The 21,646-nt window shown below is 38.9% G+C and overlaps 6 protein-coding genes across 7 annotated transcripts; 3 read left to right on the top strand and 3 right to left on the bottom strand.

The window, feature by feature from the left end:
- Positions 1 to 3,903: 3,903 nt before the first annotated feature.
- On the top strand, positions 3,904 to 5,794 carry LOC100633893 (protein OSCP1-like). Its single transcript, XM_003386198.3, has 8 exons — positions 3,904 to 4,064; positions 4,113 to 4,267; positions 4,445 to 4,696; positions 4,748 to 4,971; positions 5,111 to 5,180; positions 5,230 to 5,417; positions 5,475 to 5,511; positions 5,574 to 5,794. Exons 1-8 carry the CDS (start codon positions 3,953 to 3,955, stop codon positions 5,673 to 5,675), a joined length of 1,140 nt encoding a protein of 379 aa, XP_003386246.1. The 5' UTR covers positions 3,904 to 3,952; the 3' UTR covers positions 5,676 to 5,794.
- Positions 5,732 to 7,833, bottom strand: LOC100632368 (cysteine and histidine-rich domain-containing protein 1-like). Its single transcript, XM_019995833.1, has 13 exons — positions 7,653 to 7,833; positions 7,433 to 7,482; positions 7,314 to 7,370; positions 7,173 to 7,253; positions 7,072 to 7,127; positions 6,827 to 6,957; positions 6,657 to 6,715; positions 6,532 to 6,602; positions 6,379 to 6,472; positions 6,285 to 6,310; positions 6,131 to 6,227; positions 6,006 to 6,071; positions 5,732 to 5,958 (listed from the first exon to the last, which is right to left on the bottom strand). Exons 1-13 carry the CDS (start codon positions 7,720 to 7,722, stop codon positions 5,791 to 5,793), a joined length of 1,026 nt encoding a protein of 341 aa, XP_019851392.1. The 5' UTR covers positions 7,723 to 7,833; the 3' UTR covers positions 5,732 to 5,790.
- Positions 7,834 to 7,869: 36 nt separating this feature from the next.
- On the top strand, positions 7,870 to 11,406 carry LOC100632493 (eukaryotic translation initiation factor 2 subunit 3, Y-linked-like). Its single transcript, XM_003386187.3, has 12 exons — positions 7,870 to 8,039; positions 8,183 to 8,308; positions 8,358 to 8,423; positions 8,529 to 8,630; positions 8,741 to 8,855; positions 8,948 to 9,106; positions 9,244 to 9,378; positions 9,525 to 9,619; positions 9,716 to 9,860; positions 10,399 to 10,568; positions 10,819 to 10,991; positions 11,254 to 11,406. Exons 1-12 carry the CDS (start codon positions 7,938 to 7,940, stop codon positions 11,321 to 11,323), a joined length of 1,458 nt encoding a protein of 485 aa, XP_003386235.1. The 5' UTR covers positions 7,870 to 7,937; the 3' UTR covers positions 11,324 to 11,406.
- Positions 11,407 to 11,518: 112 nt separating this feature from the next.
- On the bottom strand, positions 11,519 to 14,241 carry LOC100634020 (ATP-dependent 6-phosphofructokinase, muscle type-like). Its single transcript, XM_003386199.3, has one exon. It carries the CDS (start codon positions 14,237 to 14,239, stop codon positions 11,699 to 11,701), a length of 2,541 nt encoding a protein of 846 aa, XP_003386247.2. The 5' UTR covers positions 14,240 to 14,241; the 3' UTR covers positions 11,519 to 11,698.
- Positions 14,242 to 14,324: 83 nt separating this feature from the next.
- Positions 14,325 to 18,271, top strand: LOC109581576 (E3 ubiquitin-protein ligase Midline-1-like). 2 transcript variants are annotated; one of them, XM_019995834.1, is made up of 3 exons: positions 14,325 to 14,472; positions 15,208 to 15,993; positions 16,261 to 18,271. In XM_019995834.1, exons 1-3 carry the CDS (start codon positions 14,452 to 14,454, stop codon positions 17,746 to 17,748), a joined length of 2,295 nt encoding a protein of 764 aa, XP_019851393.1. In that variant the 5' UTR covers positions 14,325 to 14,451; the 3' UTR covers positions 17,749 to 18,271. The 2 variants fall into 2 exon arrangements, with proteins under 2 accessions (XP_019851393.1, XP_019851395.1); XM_019995836.1 differs by having other exon boundaries at positions 15,211 to 15,993.
- A 118-nt stretch (positions 18,272 to 18,389) lies between these two features.
- On the bottom strand, positions 18,390 to 21,541 carry LOC109581577 (uncharacterized). Its single transcript, XM_019995837.1, has 2 exons — positions 20,654 to 21,541; positions 18,390 to 19,815 (listed from the first exon to the last, which is right to left on the bottom strand). Exons 1-2 carry the CDS (start codon positions 21,434 to 21,436, stop codon positions 18,520 to 18,522), a joined length of 2,079 nt encoding a protein of 692 aa, XP_019851396.1. The 5' UTR covers positions 21,437 to 21,541; the 3' UTR covers positions 18,390 to 18,519.
- Between the last annotated feature and the right edge of the window lie 105 nt (positions 21,542 to 21,646).

Here is a 21,646-nt window from a genome sequence, read left to right on the forward strand (position 1 = left end):
ATGGAGAAAATCCACCACATTGTGGGATACATCTTTCAATTTTTTGCTATAATTATTGATAGATGCATTATTTATGATTAATTTATAGCTAACTTGGTAGCAAAAACTTCTAATTGTTGCTCAGTATAGGTATTATTTTTGCCAGTGATTGGATCATAAAATATGCGTCCTAATTCAGAAGATTTTGAAATTTCAATGAAAACAGTCAAGTACCCTACAAAAATGTAGAATTTTCTTCATGAGAGAACAATGTGACTTACCTTCGCTTGTGTAAGTCACTCTTTTACTAGAAGAACTATTAGGAGGGACAATTTTCAAATAAGTCAAACTTTTTTTAAACTCTTTCCATGTACAAGGTGCTATTAATGGAGATATCCGCCTAAAAAATATATACCACTATATACAATATTGCTATGATAGTTACATTTTGTCCTCAGAGACAGTTTCACAAACTTGAATATCTAGTATTTTGCTAAATGAGAAAGCAATGAGAAGATGCTGCATATGATCATCAGGAATTAAATTTCCTTCGTCAACAGAAACTGAACACTCAGGTAATGCTTCATTTCCTAAAATATTAAAAAATATATAATTGTAACAATAGCAATAGTTATTTTTAAAAGTCAACATACTTTCAAGTTTAGCAAGTGCAGCACCTTTCTCATAAGATGACTCATTTTTTAAGACCATAACAGGTTCAATTATTTTGTGTGCAGTAATTGGACACCTGAGACGGATGACTTTAAATGACAAATGATCATTGCTACTAGTTGTCTAAAATATAATTAAGAGTTCATAATAGAATAATTAAGACAAATTACTCTGAACCTTAGAAAGTTTTATTATCAATCCAAAAATATAATCCAAGAATTCAAATGTCTTTTCAATAGTTACTAAAATGAAAATAATAAAATAATACATTACTATTACTATAATACAACAGCACTATATTATTTTACTGAATACTAATGCTGAAGAGGTTGAGACATACACGCTCTTTCCAAAGATAGAAATGTTAATGTAGCTTACCATTGCAGAAATACTTCAAAAGTGCCTTTGACAAATGATAAAATCCTTCAAACAAAATGGCCTAAAATAAATCACAATCAACCAATATCAAAAATGCTTATCCTCACAATTTGTGACAAATGCGAAAAAGAATGATAAATCAAAAAAGTATGAAGAGCTGCAACAAGAGGAACACAGCCTGTCAGCTTGAAAACAATTGCCACAATACTAGATCTAGTGATATCAGAACCAATTGTCTAAATAAAATAATAGTTAAACTAGATTCATAATCATACTTACCAGGTATTTCAAAATAGAGTAAAACTTTGCCAAACCTTTTTCAGTTTGCTCAGTCACAGGAATATAGCTTGACTTTCCAAATTCAATTCTAGCAGAGTAAATTTCTCCCAGACGTAAAATGAGCTCTTGACCATCAACAATTTGTGATAAATCCTCATCCTTCATTGCAACCATATTTCCTAAACTGCACAAAAGTATGTGCATTAATACATATAATAATCTAAGTAATAAAAACCTGCTATATATCTTTAAATATCGTGATGGTACATTTATTACTCTTGAAGCCTTTTGAAGGATCACTTCAACTGTGAGATTTGGAAAATTCACTTGAATGGAGAAGTGTCCAAAGACCTCACTCAAAATTTTAAGGGTATTTTGACCTATCATAGTAAAGCCATTGCATGGTTCATGCTACAAAAAGAGCTAGTACCTTGCATAGGGTCTATACCAATATCATTAAGTGGCTCAGGTAAGATCCAGGATGGCTGCTCTCTCCTTCGAGGGAGTACATAAAAAGAGTCATCATTCTTTATCTTCCATTTCTCTAGTGTGACTAACAAAAATATCCAATAATTCATCTATACATACATTATAGCTTACATGACAGAGTGTATTCATTGACATTTAAGGGAGTTCCATTCTTTTGATACAGTTCCAATGTCAGAACATCAGGCAAATTATGTATGCTACAAATCTGTTTTATAAGGAAATCCATTGTGTCTCGTTCAGGCTCTAAAGCCAGACTATGCTCTTCCTGGTTAACAACGAACATCTCAATGCATAAAACATAGTTGATTTTGAATCGTGCAGTTTTTAGTAAAGGTGAGAATGGTCTAGATGATTTGTAGTCCAACTTTAGCGATTCAGTAAGCCCAGGAACTGCTGACTGCAATGTGGTACCAGGAGCTGCTGACTGCAATGTGGTAGGCTTAGAGTCACAAAGCAGTTTTCTACTTTGTATTTTGTTGAGACCTACAAAATTCCCATCTCAAATTTTTATATGAAAGCTGCATTACTATTATTATGATACACAAAGCTAACAAGTGCATGGTGTGCCTAACAAGCATGCCAGAGAAATATACTAGTGCTTACCAGCCTGTCTCAACTCCTGTTCTGTTAGTAAAGAAATGTCTGACACTTTTTCAACTCCATATTCAACTACTAATTTCTCATGTAGAGGGCTATGAGGACTCAGTACAATGCCATGCTGATGAAAGAACTCTTTTAATTCATCTGACATTCTTATTGGTTAAACCTACACAAATATGAAAGCATAACTAAGCCAAAAAGATGCATGAATATTATTATTAAAATAGGGTGTTTTCCCTGGGACTAGCCCAATTCATTGATTATGTTTTTATACTGTTACATGTACAATAATAGTATTGTCAAGTACTGGAAAGTGAAAAAGTAGGCCTATATCACTGCATATAGGACTGAACAAATATTCTTGAAGTGGTGATAAATCAGCCCATATGAGCCACTCATATTACAGCCAGACAAATCTATTATTGTGGCCAGTCCAAAATAAGGACGCCTCAGGATATATAGTAGCAGTTCCAATACATTGGATTTAATGAACTTCTAACTCTTAAAATGGTCCCCCTAGTCCCCCAAGGTGTTGGACCATTGGTTGCTTCCCTTTTGGGGTGGTATTAGTAAAACTAGTAGAAATGAAAGAAACCAGAAACAGAAAGAAATGCCAAAACAGCAATCTCCCAATGTAATTTTATTTCTGTTAGGAGTCCCCTAGTTATTTTAGGAGTCCCTCAGATCATTGGGTTTAGGGTTTTTCTTATTTTAGAGCATCCCCTAGTTACGTTGGAAGTCTTGTACTCATGTTGGAAGTCCCCTAGTCATGTTAGCAGTCTTCTAACTATGTTAGGAGTCTCCTATTATGTTAATAGTCCCCTAGTTATTGTTTCTATTCTGGTTTCTTTCCGTTTCTGGTTTGGTACTTTTACTACTAGTACTACCCCTTTATTTTGCATGTTATAAACAATTACAATAGATCTAGTTGTAATTTAAAAGTATTCGAGATGTAATAAAAATAGTCTTACTTTAGCAATAATTAGTTAGTGAAGAAACATAGAAAGCAGCATATGAGATTGAGATTACCTGGCCGGCTGATCTATAGTCAGTCTCGCGGGGCCAAACTCAATTTTTAGACTCAAAAATTGAGTCTACCCTCCCCCGAGAGCATAGTAGAAATATGTGGGTGTGGTCATAATTACTTTATTATCTCATAGATATTAGATAATAAAACTATGATTATCTCATGATTATCTATGCAATTACCATAGATAGTCTAATAGAGTAAAATGAATTAGATATTATAGTAATTAATAGATATTAGAGTAATTCATTTAGTCTAATATCTATGGCAATTATAATTTTTGTGATTTTATTGATTGACTTTCTTTCTATGCGCATCAACTGCACCACACTACAAATAATTATTATGCACAGTACACTATACATGTACACATTAAAACTGTTATTTTGAGAGAATGGTAAACTATTTTGTGAAGTACATGTATTGAAAGAAATCCTGCACAGTGATTATATTACAGGTGTGGGCTTGATTTTTAGCTGTGGGCAGTGGGTGTGGTGTATCCAGAGAAACACACCACAAATCAACAAGATGTCTCTCTTCACTTTACCATGTCTTTATCTTAATCTTGGAGGAGAAATGATCATCATACTGCAGCAAAGACTAGAGGCTCAAGCTGTACCAGGAGAAAAACAAAGAAAAGGTTGTTCAACAAAATAAAAAGCAGTCGTTGTATTTTTTTCTCTTGCAGTACTCAAGGACATCATAAATCACTTTCTCCACGACTCTGTCCTTTCTACTCTCTTCACTCCTCAGCCTCTGATGAGCAAGAAACGGCTCAAGACAACATTCACAAAGCTAGCTCATGGCTCCATAATGAAACTTAGTCCAGATGCCATGGACAAAGTAATGCATTTTTTAATAATACTAGATAATTCCAATAAAAGAATCCAGTAGATCTACTTTATCTTTGCACATTTGCATCAACTCTACCCAAATCTGCACATATCAGTAGAGCCTGCATGTAATTCAACTTTCCTTGGCAGTTCCCACCCACAATATGAACTCTCTTTCCCTCTCTAGTTGTTTGACTTGATGCTGATGGCTTTCAAGTACAAGGTATTTACTTGCAAGTCGGGCCACGAGCTCCTGATGCTAACCCTGTCTCATCTTGATGACATTCGGCTCCATATTGATGAAGTCCAGTATTTCGTGGACATGGTCAACACCATGTTTGCTCAGTGCGTGGAATTTTATAAAGAAAAGATGAGCTCAGCTCAATTGGAACTAGTGAGGCACACTATACTTAACTTCTTGCAAGATTCGCATAAAAAGGTAATTACTATTATAATGACAAACAGGTATTTGCAAATCTACGTGCTATAGGTGTCTATATTTTTGACTCGTCATATCCAGCTGCCAACAGGACGGTTTGTGTTGCCTCACGGTGGGACTGTACCATTCGGTTGTGAGATGCCCGGAAAGATCACTTACCTTCAGAAAGACCAAAAGTCGGAAACGGTCTCATTGTCCGTGAAGTACTATAGAATTGAGAAGGAAGGATCGCTCGATTTCATCGGAGATAGGAGAATGTTCCCCAACGTCAATTTGTAATGAAAAATAAATGCATGCATTTTTTGAGCTAAATTAAATTATTGAAATAATTAGTGCCAGTTACCACATTGTTAGCGTCAATAAGGGCCGGGATTGTACTCTGGCCCTTCAACCATTAGAGTATGATACTTTTAGGTATGGCAATGAAAAGAGACAGAGAGTTCGATCAATCGATGCAGCACTATCCGATAGACTTGGGAAGATGGTAATGATAATAATGATAAAGTTAATGTTGTATTATGTATTGTGCACAGGATGAAGAGGAAACCTCTTCAGGTTATGGTGAGCTGGACTTACTGCAGCACCTCTTGATTGGCTTCCAAAACTCACCGTCTACTACAAAATCATTCAAACTGACACTGTTTGAAGATGATGAAGATAAAGAACCTGCTAAAAAGCCAGGAGCAAACACAACCAAGGCCAAATCAGTAACACAGAAAAGGTAGTAATATAATTGACAAGGAGTGCATGTGTATCAGTATCTGATTTCTTATTGCAGTGATAGTGGTACTACTGTTAAGATATCAGACTGCAAGGTGAGTATAATAAACTATGTAATACCATCCAGCATTGATATTGAAAATTAACTGTATTGTAGTCATCTGAGATGAAATTAATAATTGATGATTTTGACGAGAAGACAACAGTAAGTGTTACTGATAAAGGTGATGATCTCCTAAGCCTCATGGATGCTCTATAAGTTATACTGTTAATTCATTAAACACTTCATTCCTTACACCTTAGCCCATTCACACGTTTTCTCAAAATGGTCATAATTGTTATTTCAATTTTAAATAATATTGTCATTATTTTTTTCAATTGTCATTTGGTTCGTCATTGGATTCATCATTGTTGTCGGTTTTCTTTGGAACCGGTGCCGCTCTCAATTCCAAATACTTCCATGGCGTCCCATCAAATTTCCTAAGTTTGATTTCAGCTTTTGTTCCTAATAGCTCCACTTTACTCTTCTCCGGGTCAATTACCTAGTGGAGGTCATGCGTAGCAGGAATGAGTATCAAAGCATACTTACTCCTTCTAGTTTCCATGTCTTTTGAAATGTTCTTTTACCTCCTTCATAAGATATGACTGCATTTACCTAAGGGGAAGGCAGTAACATGAAGGGCAATAGGATATTAGTAATGCTCAACATCTTACTAATGTCTTATTAGCAGTAAAGTGACATGCTTCAGGTACTGAGCACTTTGAAAATACTGAGATTATTATTTGTGATCCTGTTTGATGCCAATCACAACTACAATATAATAAGACCATCATGTAACCATGACTACATGTACATTATGCTACTAACCGAGTAGGTTTCTCAACACCGTTAGCCTGAAATAAAAAGAAGAAAGGCAAAAGACAAAGAGAGAATCATATCAACTTATCAAGAGATTGTTTACCTTCCAGAGGTGGTTGCCAGCTTTGCAACCTTCTTGTCTTAGAAACTCATTAAAATCTGATGTCCTCTTTTGACAGCAAGACCATAACTTGTAACTACATGTACATGTACATCAAAGTGAAGGTATATAGGAAATGAGGTTGTATTCACTAACCCTTCATGAAATATTGGCACCCCTGGGTGATATTGACAGTCACTCAAGTTACTATCAGGACCTAAGTATGTCTACAAGGAGAGAGATAAATAATAATAGGGAAGTTTTGAAGAGGTACAGCTTACAGCCTGACATCCACCATGTTTACATTGTGTTCCAATAAGAATCTCGTCATCCTCTGATCCTTGAAAATAATAAAAAATGCAATAAAATTGCTACTTGTACATCATGTTCGGTATAAAGGTAATGACATTCATGTTCATATACTATTAATATTATCTTATAATCCACTTGCCTTTTGCCTCTTCTTCTGTCCCAGCAGTATTATTACTATTAGTTTCTTGTTCGGATACTTTGAGCCTTGCCAGTGCTGACTTTAATGAACTGGATACTGAGACTTTTAATTCAATTTGTGGCTCATCCTCTCTGATAATAATAATAATAATAATGATGATAATAATAATAATAATAATGATGATAATAATAATAATAGTGAATGTACGTGTACATATATGTCACACGTATGAGTGAGGTACTTACGAAGGTCTCTCAATCGGTACTTTAGGTTTAGGCATTGGTGCCTTCACCTCTATTACCTTTATGAGAAAAAAAATACTAATTATAATAATCAATAATAGTACCTCTCCCTTCTTTAGTGGTGTTTCAGAGGTCTTGACTGGTTCTGCCGGTTTGACTGGATTATGTTTGCCTTTTGTACATCCCTGGATAAAGGAATAGGGAGGAAGACTCTGGTACACTCTCTTGGTACTGCATTAGCTTACTGGCATGTTAAGGAAGTCAGTAAAATCTGTACTTCTCTTTTTACAGCAAGACCATCCCTTGATATAGCAGTGGTGATACATGGGATATGATATTTTTAATTAAATAATGGTCACTGTACCTTCATAGCATCATGAAACACAGGGACACCAGGATGATATGTACACACATCTACATGTACGTATAATTATTAATAATCAAATATATTATTATTAATGATGTATTGCAATATATATAATAAATCCCTCCGCCCATGGATAAATGCTTGAAATCGATGATTTTTAAATAGTTTGGTCCAAATTGAAAATAATGATGTTAATTAATCAATAATTATCCCATACCATTTACGTTTTCCTCTTCAGTAAAGCTCTTTCCACATCCTTTATTGTAGCACAGTAGCAGAGACGACATGATTACAATGATAAATTCAAAATATCACTGAATACCTCGCTGAATACAGTGTCAGACTAGCAGATTCTAGAAAGAGACAAGATAACTCGAGATTATTATAATTATTAATTAAAGAGGCGTGTCTCTTGAATCTGGGTGGTTTAATAGGCGTGGTTTCAATTAACCACGTGTTCGTTTTATCTTCCTTTTCTCTCTCTCTTTCTCTCTCTTTAATTATGAGTGTAGAAACAGGAGCAACAGGAGGTCTAGAAGAGGACCCTCCTGCTCCTACTCCTCCCCCGCAGTCTCATCTTGCTGTACAAGATTTATCTAAACTCGTGAGTCGTGTAACATTCCATTGTGTGGTTTTTGCTCTCGAGGGCTAATTTATCAACAATCTGTCCCTATACTAACATTGTCTCTATACTAACATTGTAGCCTGTTCGAAAAAAGGTTATAGAGTGTATTTCTATTTGTTTAGAAAGCATCGGAGCTTAATCCATTGACTCCTGAGGTGATCAGTCGCCAGGCTACCATTAATGTTGGCACCATTGGGCACGTGGCTCACGGTAAATCGACTGTAGTTAAGGCTATTTCGGGCGTTCAGGTACTTCACTTTTAGCAATATATGCACATTATATTTTTGTCTTGTCTAGACGGTTCGTTTTAAGAATGAATTAGTTCGAAATATTACAATTAAACTTGGTTATGCTAATGCTAAGGTAATTCATATATCATCGATATTCTAATCTCATCTCATTTTTATCATCTATTCTGTCCCTTATGTCCTTCTATTCCTATTCCTCTTCTTATCCATACTCTGTTAGATATACAAGTGTGATAATGATCACTGTCCAAGACCAGGATGCTATAGATCTGATAGTAGCTATAAACCTGATGTCTTTCCTTGTGATACCCCTGGCTGCAAGGTAAAGCTATATATAGGCTCACCACAAATACATTCATTTTGTAATACAACACTTTTAGCATTGTTTAGTATATGTTGTTGCTTTGAGTGTGTTCTTGTTGATATTTCTAGGGAAGTTTTCGTCTCTTGCGTCACGTATCGTTTGTTGATTGTCCTGGTCACGATATTCTCATGGCGACTATGCTCAATGGAGCAGCTGTGATGGATGCTGCCTTGCTCCTAATAGGTACACCTTATACTATGTGTCTCAAGCCGTTTGTCAATATTAATTTTATGTATAGTTATGTTGTTAGTATGGGTTTCGTTTTTGTCTTTTAGCTGGTAATGAATCCTGTCCCCAGCCACAGACGTCGGAGCACTTAGCTGCTATAGAGATAATGAAATTAAAGCACATAATAATATTACAGAACAAGATTGATCTCATTAGAGACACTCAGGCTAAAGACCAATATCAAGAGATTCTTAAATTCGTCCAAGGTAAGAACAAATGACCATTTTCTTCATAACGTATTTTACATTCTATATTGGACAAGTCATTTGTACTATTAATCATTAGCCATACTCTAATTTACTATTATATTTTTATTGTTGTATTGTCTGTCTATGTAATGCAGGTACAGTGGCAGAGGGTGCACCTGTTGTCCCAATATCAGCTCAACTGAAGTACAACATTGAAGTTGTATGTGAGTATATAGTGAAAAAGATACCAATACCACTGAGAGACTTTACATCACAACCAAGACTAATAGGTATGATAACACACTACATGACATAATATACATGTACATTTATGCGCATAAACATAGTTGATATTCATTTAAGTAGAGACTGAGCTTTTTAATATATATATTTATCGACATGGTTGTGACAAGGATACATTCTTTATTTTTTACAGTTATCAGATCGTTTGATGTGAATAAGCCAGGTTGTGAGGTGGATGAGTTGAAAGGAGGAGTGGCTGGTGGTAGTATCCTTAAAGGAGTCCTCAAGGTAATAGCCTCCTACATGTGCATGCAAACTTAACTTGTTACTAGCAATTATCATGTCCTGTTATTTGTATGCTCTAATTATTACAATTATTTGTAGGTTAATGAGGAGATTGAGGTTCGCCCTGGTATTGTATCAAAGACGCAAGATGGAAAGATACTCTGTCAGCCGATTCTCTCACGAATAGTTTCATTATTTGCCGAACAAAATGAGCTACAATATGCTGTTCCTGGTGGACTAATAGGTAAATTTAGCCGATGTCCCTGTACTATGGTACCAATTTTTGCCGAAAATGAAAAGTAGAGAATTCTTCACTTTTATAATTTTTTCTGATGCACATACATGTTCTTATATTGTGTAGAAAGTTTGAGCTGATTCTGATCAAAATTGGATTTTTTAGGAATTTTTAAAGTTGCTCCAAAATTGGACCAAAGTCCCTGTACTATAGTACAGTGTCATTGGCCAAATTTTGCCGAAAATGAAAAGTAGAGAATTCTTCACTTTTATAATTTTTTCTGATGCATATATATGTTCTTATGTTGTGTAGAAAGTTTTAGCTGATTCCGATCAAAATTGGATTTTTTAGGAATTTTAAAAGTTGCTCCAAAATCGGACCAAAGTCCCTGTACTGTAGTACAGTGTCATTGGTCAAATTTTGCCAAAAATGAAAAGGAGAAAATTCTCCACTTTTACAATCTTTTCTGATATAATATTTCATTCTGATCAAAATTGTATTGTAAATAATAATATTTATTATTAATATTGTCTTCTGTTTCCACTAGGTGTAGGTACTAAAATTGATCCAACTCTTTGCCGAGCTGACAGACTTGTTGGACAAGTGCTAGGGGCCGTGGGTGCTCTTCCAGATATATTTGTAGAATTAGAAATATCGTATTTCCTTTTGAGACGATTATTAGGAGTCAGAACTGAAGGAGACAGGAAAGGAGCTAAGGTTTGTAATGGATTTAGTATTGTCTTTTTAGTATACTGATATTTTATTATACCAATTATAGAACATCATTATTATTAATTTATTATTATTTACATCCATGTATGTATACCTATTATATTATTGTTACAGAACATTATTATTATTGCTATTGACTCTTACTATTTTATATATTTATAAAATCTTACTATTAATCTTATTATTAAGATATATTACTATTAATATATCTTACTATTTTATTTTATTGCAACAGGTTCAAAAGTTGAGCAAGAATGAAGTGCTAATGGTCAACATTGGCTCGCTTAGCACTGGTGGTAAAGTCAGTGCTGTGAAAGCCGATTTGGCCAAGATAGCCTTAACCCAGCCAGTCTGCACTGAAGTAGGAGAAAAGATTGCACTCTCTAGGAGAGTGGAGAAGCACTGGAGGTATGCAGCTTTACTATCATTATAGCACTTTCATTTGGCAAAGTTTATTTTGGCAATTGGCAAAACCACCAATCATTAATGTGCACGCCCAGTAATAAAAATTACCAAAGTAAAAATAACTAATTACAATTTTACAGTAAAATCACCAAAATAAAGTACTATTATAATAAATATACCCCTGCCAAGTAGTTTCCTGATACACATGCTTTCAATATTACTTACTGTTATGTGTGTTGTTATTATTCTTATTTTTTATCATTAGATTGATAGGATGGGGTCAAATAAGAAGGGGTACTGTGTATCGACCTTCGACCGACCAATCTGACTCTTAAGCTTTTCCTTTTATTAGAAATTAATAATATTAATAATTAATAATGTTGCCATACAATAATGAACTACTTCTGTCTTTTAATAATTATTATTAACATTGGAACCACTTGTTCATCAATGGGAGGGAATTTGGCCTGATTTTTGAGCAAAGTAAGAATCCACCTTTGATCGAATGGCCAATATAATTATTCTATAAATAGAATTTATTACGAATCTATAATTTTAACAAATAAATAGAATGACAGCTCTATGCAATTTAAAGTAGCACAAAAACTACTAAAAAGTTTTCAAAATCTAAAGTATAATAAGTAATCATTATTATCATAATATAATGAGAGATCCGCTTACAATAAAAATGAGAGTGATACATGCAAATGTCACCAGTTATTAAGTCTAGCAAATGTCATAGCAATCATAGCACCTAACACCAGTAGTGGAGGCAAGAATGGCTTCACATCATTCATTGACAATCCTTTGAACTGAGGAGGATGAGGCTCCTTTGATCGAGTGTCATCATCAATCATATCAGTTTCTCCGTGAAACTTTTTATCAGCATGACGCGCTAGTATACGGACTAGAGGACGTAGCTGTATCCACCATTGATCATTAGGTATCCTGTACTTCATATCACACTTATCCTTTAGAACAGAGACTGGTGTGGGCTTATACTCCACTCCAACTAGACCCATGACACAGATTGTATCACTCCCAGTGGCTAACACCTTCCCTTCACTAGTGGTACTGCGCTCCATACATTCCAACAGGTGATTCATGGATTGATAGGCATACTTAGTGCCTAGTATACGATCAAATGGACTCGGTGCATCGCCTTGCTGGAGGTGACCCAAGACACTGCTCCTGGCTATAAAGTAGTCCTTGCCTTCTTCGGCTAGCATCTGCGTCATGAAATCAGTCGTGTAGTTATTATTGCAGGATTCGTTACGCATGATGATACCTTTCTCAAAATTACCAGCTTTAAACTTGTGAACCATGTGAGCCACATCCTTGCGAAGGTGATCTAAATTAAAGGACTCTTCAAATATGTACGCACTGTCAGCTCCACCTGCTAGAGCACCCATTGTTGCCAGGTAGCCACAATAGCCCCCCATAGTCTCCACGACAAAGACACGCTTCCTGCTAGCAGTGGCCGATTGCTTGAGTATGTCACAAGCGGAGACAATGACATTCAGAGCAGTATCACAACCAAGACTATACTCGGTGCCAGGGACATTGTTGCTTATGGTAGCTGCCACTTGGACTATGGGGATGCATAGTGCTGGATACTTGCGCCTACCCTCCTCCAACTTGATCAGAGATTGAAACGCTTCAAATCCACCGACGACCAGCAGGCCTTGGATACCATGAGACTCTAAGGATTTAGCGATAGCATCAAGTGATTTGTCATCAGGGACCGTGCGTGTGGTACCCAGTTTAGACCCACCAACTGACCCCCACTCACTAACTTCAGACCAGTCCAAGTTCTTAATCTCTCCCTCCTTTAGCCCATCAAATCCACTGTATATTCCCAGTACAGTGTGTCCACTGTATAATAGGAAGCGTACAAAGGACCTGGTGCAGCTGTTGGTTCCACCAGCAGGTGCTCCAACATTCATCACGGCAAATGTGTAAGAAGGAGAGCTGGGACTTGACTCTGGTTTGCAGGTGGTCGTTGGACAGGCCTCAAGCTTCTTAAGTATCTTTATGTTTCTAGCAAAGCTGGATCCTCTTAGCTCTTGCATTCGATTGAAGTCTCGCTCATTCAGAGCACTTCCAATCTTCTTTGTCGTTTCCACACAAGACATCAGAGGCAGTTTGGTCATCTCATTTCCTCTAATAGCAATCATGAAAGCATCCATCTCCCCCTTTGCTTCAAACAAGGTCTGGACAGCAGCTGCTCCCATCCTAGTGCCCAGTATACGGTCGTAAGCAGAGGGTCTTCCCCCACGTTGTACGTGACCCAATACAGTCACTCTAGTATCAAACCCTAGCTTTGAATCAATTACTTTCTTGACATCAGACGTTGTGATTTTTTTGTTTTCTTGATCAATGGCCCCCTCAGCGACTAGGATAAAATTTAGTCGCCTTCCTTTTTCTCGAGACGACTTTAATTTATCGCACATGCTTTCCTCCCAGCCTTCCTTGGGTGGGTTTTCTGGTATCAGTACCCATTCAGCCCCCACGGCTATGCCGGCCATGATGGTAAGGTACCCACAGTTCCGTCCCATTATCTCCAGTACAAAGGTCCTCTGGTGACTGGAGGCAGTGGACACAAGACAATCCATTGCTTCTATGATACGATGGAGTGCCGAGTCTGTACCGATGGTCATATCAGTTCCACACATATCATTATCAATGGATCCTACCAGTCCAACTATATTGAGGTAAGGAAGCAAGGCTGCTTCCTCTTGCGTTATCCTCTCTTTTCTAACTAGTTCCTCCAGGAGTCCTTTCCATTCCTCTTTAAAGATGTTAGCTCCTGTGAGGCTACCGTCTCCTCCGATGATGACTAGGTTGTTGATTCTGGCTTTGACAAGGTTTGCTGCTGCGTCCAGTCTTCCTGATCTCTCGCGAAACTCTTTACATCTTGCCGTCCCTATTATCGTCCCACCTTTATGCATTGTATGAGTGACGTCCGTCCACTGGCACTCCTTGATCAATTCCCCGCCTTCAACCAGACCTTTATAGCCTTCATTAACAAGGTAAGGCTTCATCCCTTTGAACAGAGCAATACGGACGACAGCTCTCACTGCTGCATTCATTCCTTGAGAATCTCCACCGCTGGTAAGGACGGCCAGGCAGCGATCTTCAGTATCTTTCTTCTTCATCAAATCTTTCGTCTCCACGGGCTGAGAAAGAGTACGCAAAGGCGGAGAAGATGCGACTTCCATTGAAGCTGCCATCTTTATTTTTCTGAGCATGCGCAGTAAAAGAATGTAATTTTGAAAACTCCGCCCACTACCAAGGCGTGGTTTGAATGCGAACTTAATGCGCATGCGCATTAGTTGGAATGTAAGTGGCAAAGGGTGGTGGATTTGAGGGTTGCTCTTGTTCCTTTCTCTTCAGCCATTTACGCTCTCAGTCAATACGTTATTTGGCCGCTCTCACCCCAGTCTCATATCTTAGAGAGACTATGGAGAACAGTGATGGAGGGGTAAGTCTATGATAGAGTAGTCGTAACCGTCTGTATTAACTTTTTGTCAATAAAGAACTTATTATGTATGATATATAATAGCGCTCAGCTCACTCTAAATAACTGTATATTCTTTAAGCTAGCCAATAGTCGCTCATTGGTGTGTACAGAGTAAATTTAGCCATAGATACTTATGATTTTACACCTGGGTGTCATGTGACATCAGTACACATTGATACTTTATAGTGTGTACAATGTGATCTTCAATCTTCCACTTTATCGTATCGGGCAGAAGTAGTAAGGACCGATTGCATTCTGATTTCTGAAAGTGGGAGTGTCTGATATTCAAAGCCCAGCCCACAATGTTGTATGGTATCATTTTCCTTTCTGGCAACTCTCATCCATCTGTTATTGTTGCATGGAGTAATGGGCTCTGTCGTCATTCTTTGTTGACTCATACTTAACTTTCTCTTCCCCTTATTACTCCCATTAATTTGACATTATTTACAATGTGTATACATTGAGTATGACATCTACAATGTAGCTTCTTTGCTAACATGATTGATGGTTGTAGCTCCATTCCATCATTCTCTGTATCTACACGTAGCACTGATCATTACTGTGATGCTAATACACATGTACGCTAATTGTGTTTAATAAATTACCTTTTATGGCTCACCAATGCATCTTCATTGCTTAATTAAATAATGTACATCATGTATAGGGACTTATCGTTCCTTTTCTTTTTCACTGTAGCAGGTCCTAAAAGGTATTTACTTGGAATGTATAATATGTACATTGGACTATGGACTGGATGCTGATCGTGTTCCCCGTGTTCTTAACTGCGGCCATACTTTCTGCCACTCGTGTCTCAGGCAGTGTCTCCGGAACGACGGGATACCCTGTCCTTTCTGTTCCGCCGTGACAGGTGTGACATTCGGCGATGTTTCCCGGATACCGGTCAATTATAGTATACTGGACATGTTAGCGATTGAAAATAAACCGGAAGAAGAGGAGGAAGATGATGAACTATGCGAAGTCTGTGTTAAAGTCCCCCCTACCATTATATGTGTGTCTTGCTCTCCGATGGGTGTCAAGTTTTGTGATGAATGCGATAAAAAGGAACACAATCGCTCCTTTAAACCGGTCCAGCTCCACAAGCGTATACCTCTCAAAGATTACAATTTCTCCATAATGTGCTCCAGACATAACGGAACTGTGGCCACTCATTATTCTGAGCTCCTCAACCACTTTGCCTGTCTTCAGTGTCAGAGTGACCCTGATTGGAGCGGGCGGAGTCAGAGCTTTCTACAAGTCATTGACGCAGCCGAACACTTGAGAGTCCGAGCTGCAAAGTACAACTACCAGTGTAGCTTGACTATGAAGCAGCTTCACAACACTCAGAAGGAGTTGGACTCGACTCTGTTGAAACTGGTCCAGTCTGCTGGTGAAGCTAAACTTGCTATTACCAGTGAGTTTCAAAGACTAGCTGATGCACTTCAGTTGAGGCAACAGAAGCTTTTGAAACGTGTTGAAGAAGAAGTAAGTACTTGTATAATGGGTCTAGTGTGATGACTTCAATATTTATTTTGTCCTTACTTTATGCTAATAGCTCCCCCTTCATCCTTGATGAAGTGTTCTGCTACAATTTAATTGCAAGTTTAGGCTTCTTTACACTTTATCACAAATCAAAATCTATGACATCAGCTTTGTACTATTGCTAGTATGATAGTTAGCAAAATCATCGTTACCTTGTAATATTTGTTTTGTAATGTACAATAACTTTCTGTCTCTCTCTCTTTTGTACAGTATCGAAATCGCAAGGAAAGTCTAGAGCAACAGAAAAGTCAAGTTATAGAAAGGTCCCATGCTTTAAGTGGGCACCACGAGCACCTGAAGAGTCTCCTCCAGCGCTCAAACGAAGACTTCCTTCGGGGATATAACCACGTCATGGATGGTGTCATGGTATATTTACACGGTGAAGATAACAACAGCTTATTCAGTGTCTCTGCACCTGGTGACCTACCATTCTTCTTTAGAGGAAAAATGGAGGAAGAGATGAAGTCCCATGGAGCAGTTGGGGGAGGTCCCGTCCCTCAGAACATATTATGTCAGCGTGTTCCACTCCATCAGTCCACCATGCCTCAGTTGTCATGGTCTCTTCCTCAGTACAATAATGAAGTGACTCAGTATGAGGTAGAGTATGAGTACATACCTGATGAGCGTCCCCCTAGTCCTGGTAACAGTGGCCTGTTATCTGCGGGTATGTCTCAGCCTGCTGTCGTCCCTAAGTCGGGAAAAGCACAGGCTCATATCATGAATGATCTTGTTCCTGGGTGTCGCTATCGTTTCAGAGTGCGATCAAGGAGCATTGCTGGTTGGGGGATGTGGAGTGACTCCACTACAGGTCGGTTTGATGGGTTCCCTGTACAGATGGGATTCACTGGTGAAAAAGTCTCCATTAAAGTCCCAGTGAATGGTGAATACCGCATCACTGCAGCTGGTGCTAAAGCTGCCAATGGTGGCAAGTTTAAAGGTGGACGTGGAGCCATAATATCAGCGGTTTTTAAACTAGAGGCATACGATCGTATTGAAGTCGCTGTTGGTGGGATGTCCCAGATGGGGACCGAGGGTCACTCTGGAGGCGGTGGTGGTACATTTGTGTTGCTCTCCAATCTAGGAGAATGTAAACTGGATAACCTCCTGATTGTTGCAGGAGGAGGAGGAGGAACTCGTGGATATGATGACCAAGATGAGGATGGGTATGACGCTAGTTTAGAGACTTCTGGAATCGACGGACGAGGAAATGAACACGGGGAGGGAGGTAAAGAAGGTTTGCCTGGTACAGACGCTGACTATTCATGGTATCAAGGTCCCTGCTGGGGCTGTGGCGGAGCTGGCTTCACTAAAAGCTCTAAAACAGCCAAGTGTTATTCTGAAGGGCTCGAAGGTGGTCAAAACGGTGGTTTTGGAGGTGGTGGAGGAGTGGGACTGTATGGAGGAGGAGGAGGTGGTGGATTCTCTGGAGGAGGAGGAGGGAGAGGAGGTGGAGGAGGAGGGAGTTATGTCAAGAAGACAGCAACACAAGTCTCTAAGAGAGTGGGCAATGAGAAGGATGGCTACGTTCGTATCGAGCGAGTCAATTCGTCTCAGGACCCACTGATTTGTATATCACGTAAAGAAATATTTAACGGGACAGGACTGAGTGGTATCATTACTCCAAGGAGTGAGAGTTCGTCTGGTAGCTCCTCTCCAACAAACAACAGGAGTCCACAGAATACACAGCTCATACAATAAATATGACATGACTGCTTGTCTGTGATTTATTGATGTTATTTTTACCTGACGTTTACTACTATTACTAACTGTATGCTAGCACTTTTTTGTGGTGCAACTTAACGTACTCTAGCTCTCTCTAGATCCCTCTAGTGTCTGTGTTGAGTGTATATGTATATACATGTACATAAAGTGTATGTTCCTCTTTTCTTGTTATGTATTCTGTTTCAGGAGAGCTCAGTTGATTGAGTTTCGCTTGAAGTTTGGCAGCTGTTGCTGTATTGGCTGGTGCCTCATTGATGTCTCTTTCTCTTACTGACTGGACGATCCGTTACTAAAGGATTACAGACATTATTATTATTATGTGTTGATATAGGACTAATGTTTTGTGTGTGCTTCAACATGACTTAGCAATCAAATCCTTTTTTATTCATTATAACCAAACCATCATGTATTATGTTCATTTTAATGCATGTTTGTTAATGATAATTTAAAATAATTTTTGGGCTGAGCCAATTTCAATGAAAATTGTACTTGCAAGTGATCATGCCAGTTGATTGTCAAAAATTATATCAACATGCAATGTTTATACTTTTGCGCATATGTAAATGATAAACTACATGCATGTTACTTTTAATAATTTTGACTTTTTAATAGTATAATTGTAATCATAATTAATTAATTAAACTAATAATCCTCCCAAATCATTACTGAATAATAATAATTATAATTATGCACAACATGTCAGAACCATGCAAAATTAATAAGAGTTGCCACAGCAACGTGAAATAATTAAGTCTCAGCTGGAGACTTGACGACTTGAATAATGACGCTCCCGTGTCCTGTGTTCCCGATATTCTTCACTACGTCAAGTCCATTACTGCGGACATAACTCCCTCCTCCTCCTCCTCCTCTTCCTCCTCCTCCCCCAGAGTACCCTCCTCCCCCTCCTCCTCCGTAAGCTCCAATAGCTCCACCACCTCCAAACCCTCCTCCCTCTCCAGCCTTGCCTCCGGAGACAAACGACTGCGATGACGTTGAGTTCTCAAACTGGCCGGCTCCTCCATATCCCCAGCAGGGTCCCTCCCATAATGCGTCTCGTCCGGCTTTGCCACCCATGCCACCAGAGGCCCATTTCTCTCCCTGGCCTCCTAGCCCGTTGGGGTTTATACTAGCATCTTTACCGTCCTGATCATCATCCTCATACCCTCTAGTGCCTCCTCCTCCACCAGCTGCTATCAATAGATCCTGACGGCCGTTGAGGCCCACAAAAGTCCCTCCGCCTCCTCCACTGCAGGGACCTTTAACTGTCGACATGCCAGCGACTAGAATTTCAAGCACTTCATTCTTGTCTAGTTTGAAGGTTGCCTCGATGATGGCCCCGTTACCTCCTTTCTTCTTCTCTCCATCGGCTGCTTTAGCTCCGCAGGCTGTTATTCGATACAATCCATCATGAGGAAGGGGGATCTTTACTATCTTGCCACTGAAATTTATCTCAAGTGGGAAAGAAGGTGTGATGCCATGTATAGACGGACTCCACATGCCCCATCCGCTCTTGTTCCGGCTCCGTATACGGAACCGGTACTTCATCCCAGGGAGAAGGTTGTCTATCCTCTTTGAGAGGTCGTGACCTTCCGTGACGTAGTGACGAGGGAACGAATGGTCACGCATAGCAGGGCTGGTGCTCTCTGCCTCAGAGAACACGAGATCACAGATAATCTCATACTCTAATATATGCTGGTCTGGTTTCTCCCACGTCAACTGTATGATGCCGCCGTCCATCACGCACTTGAAGGATTTCGGTGAAGGGCCTCCACCCACTAGCCCCAGACCGTCGATGGCTGTCTGAAACTCTGGTGTGACGTATATTGATATCTCTGAGGGCACCATGGGTTCGTTGAGATCGTCATCTTGTAGTTCAACTACTTGTTTTTTCATCTGATCCAACACGCTTGATGCCCTCTGCAATAGGCTGTAGTCATACATCTGATTGAGTAGGTTAGCTTGTATCAGCGAGGTGGTGAGAGAGCCTAGTGCCACTTCAACTCTCTCTATCTGCTCATTCACTAGATGCTTTTGATTGGTTGCCTATTGAGTGAAAGGATAAAGAAAGAGGAGAGAGAGAGAGAGAGAGAGGGAAATGAAGTAGGAAAGATAGAGGCAGATTTATTCATACCAATATTTACTACTCAAAATAGCATCACATGCTTGAGAAGGTTAAAAATTAAATTACAAAGTACAAGAGCTTAATGATGCATGAGTAGACTGCACTGTGAGTACTTGCATGGTGGTAATATAACATTTTCCAGTTAATGATTATTATAACCATTGACCACTGTACTGTACAAGTGAGAGTTCAAGCAACTTTAACATGTACTTGTGTACTTTGTAGTGGGTGGTATATGAAATCTCATTATCTAATTATTATTTACACACTATTATGAGGGAATTTTTATAAGGTGTGTTCACAGTTCAATTATACTATCACTAATGTACACAACACCTTTGGTGCAACAGATAATAAATAGCAATGAAGCTCCAACAAATAATAAAGAGGAATGAAGTTTCCCTTCATTACTATTATTAGTAAATCATAGCCTAAATTAGAAGTACACATTGAAGGTATGTTGACAATTAAGCTGGTAAATGTGAGAGACAGTGTATGTAAAAACATGATAACCTACATGTACATGTACATGTACATGTACATGTACATGTACATGTCATCAAGGCTCTTGATGTCATGTACTGTGTAACCCAGTCAACTGTTTAGCCTTTTCAAAAAAACTGAAAATCCAATAAATTGATTTTAATTCCCCCAATAAATCTTTATGGCTTGATAATGAAGAAAAGTACATTAAGGAGAAGGTGTACATGTACATTCACAATAGATGCATACATGTATGCATTAGAGCTAATAACTCACAGTTTCCTCAACTTGAGATTCAACATAAGCCAGTCTCTTCCTCAACGCCATCTCAAAGTCCTGAAAATCAATCCTAACCTTCTCAATAGCCGAGAGCTTCACCTGATCCATCTTACCGAGCTGGTCTCCAAGTTTATTCTGTGTTACTTGTAAACGGTCACGCATCGTCGAAACCTTAGTCATGAGAGAGGGTATGGCATCGCGTACATCAGATACAGCTCTTTCAATGTCAACGTAATTCTCAGTCGAGATGCTAGGGTCATTCATACAGTCCTCACATGCGAAGCGATTCTCATCAAACGAGAACCACTCGCAGGCTCGGCTGGGGTGAATTGGGCAATCGGGAAGAACGGCGCCATATTTAACCTGGTCAATTGGTACGGGTTTATGGTGACGGAGCGGACCAAAGGAGCGACTGTGCTCCGTCTCACAGCAATGCTGGCAGAATCTGAATCCGGCCGGGAGGCACTGGTAGCATACGAACCGAACCTCCTTGCTGTTACAATGCTGACAGACAACGGCTTGTCTAGGGGCAGCGACGTCCCTAATTTTATCAGGATTGGACTGCTGTGTGTGTAGAGCTATGTAACTCATGAGGGCCACATTAGGGGCATCAGGCTCCTTGCTCATCTGACCACACTGGGGGCAGGTTATAACGCCAGAGTCGTCTTTTCTCAGTACTCCGATACACCTTTTGCAGTAGCTGTGACCACAAACAATGATTATACGGGGCTGTAGGTCTCCTTCGGTGGAGTACTGGTCTCTACAGCGCGGGCACTGCATGTTGGGACTGTCAGGAACGACAGGAGAGGACAGACAAAGTCGTTTTAGATGGTTGCCCTGGAATCGGGAAAGTATCCTCGAGTGAGTGGACCCTCTTATTGGGCACTAAATAGAAAACCAGTTTATTAACTTTTAGTTTTAAAAATCAAAATCAAGTAGATGATGATCTCTAGATCTAAGATCATGATTCTGCATCAAAGCATCGCCATT

Source organism: Amphimedon queenslandica, unplaced genomic scaffold, assembly GCF_000090795.2.
Source record: "Amphimedon queenslandica unplaced genomic scaffold, v1.1 AMPQUscaffold_13433, whole genome shotgun sequence".
In the NCBI taxonomy this organism is placed as follows: Eukaryota; Metazoa; Porifera; class Demospongiae; order Haplosclerida; family Niphatidae; genus Amphimedon; species Amphimedon queenslandica.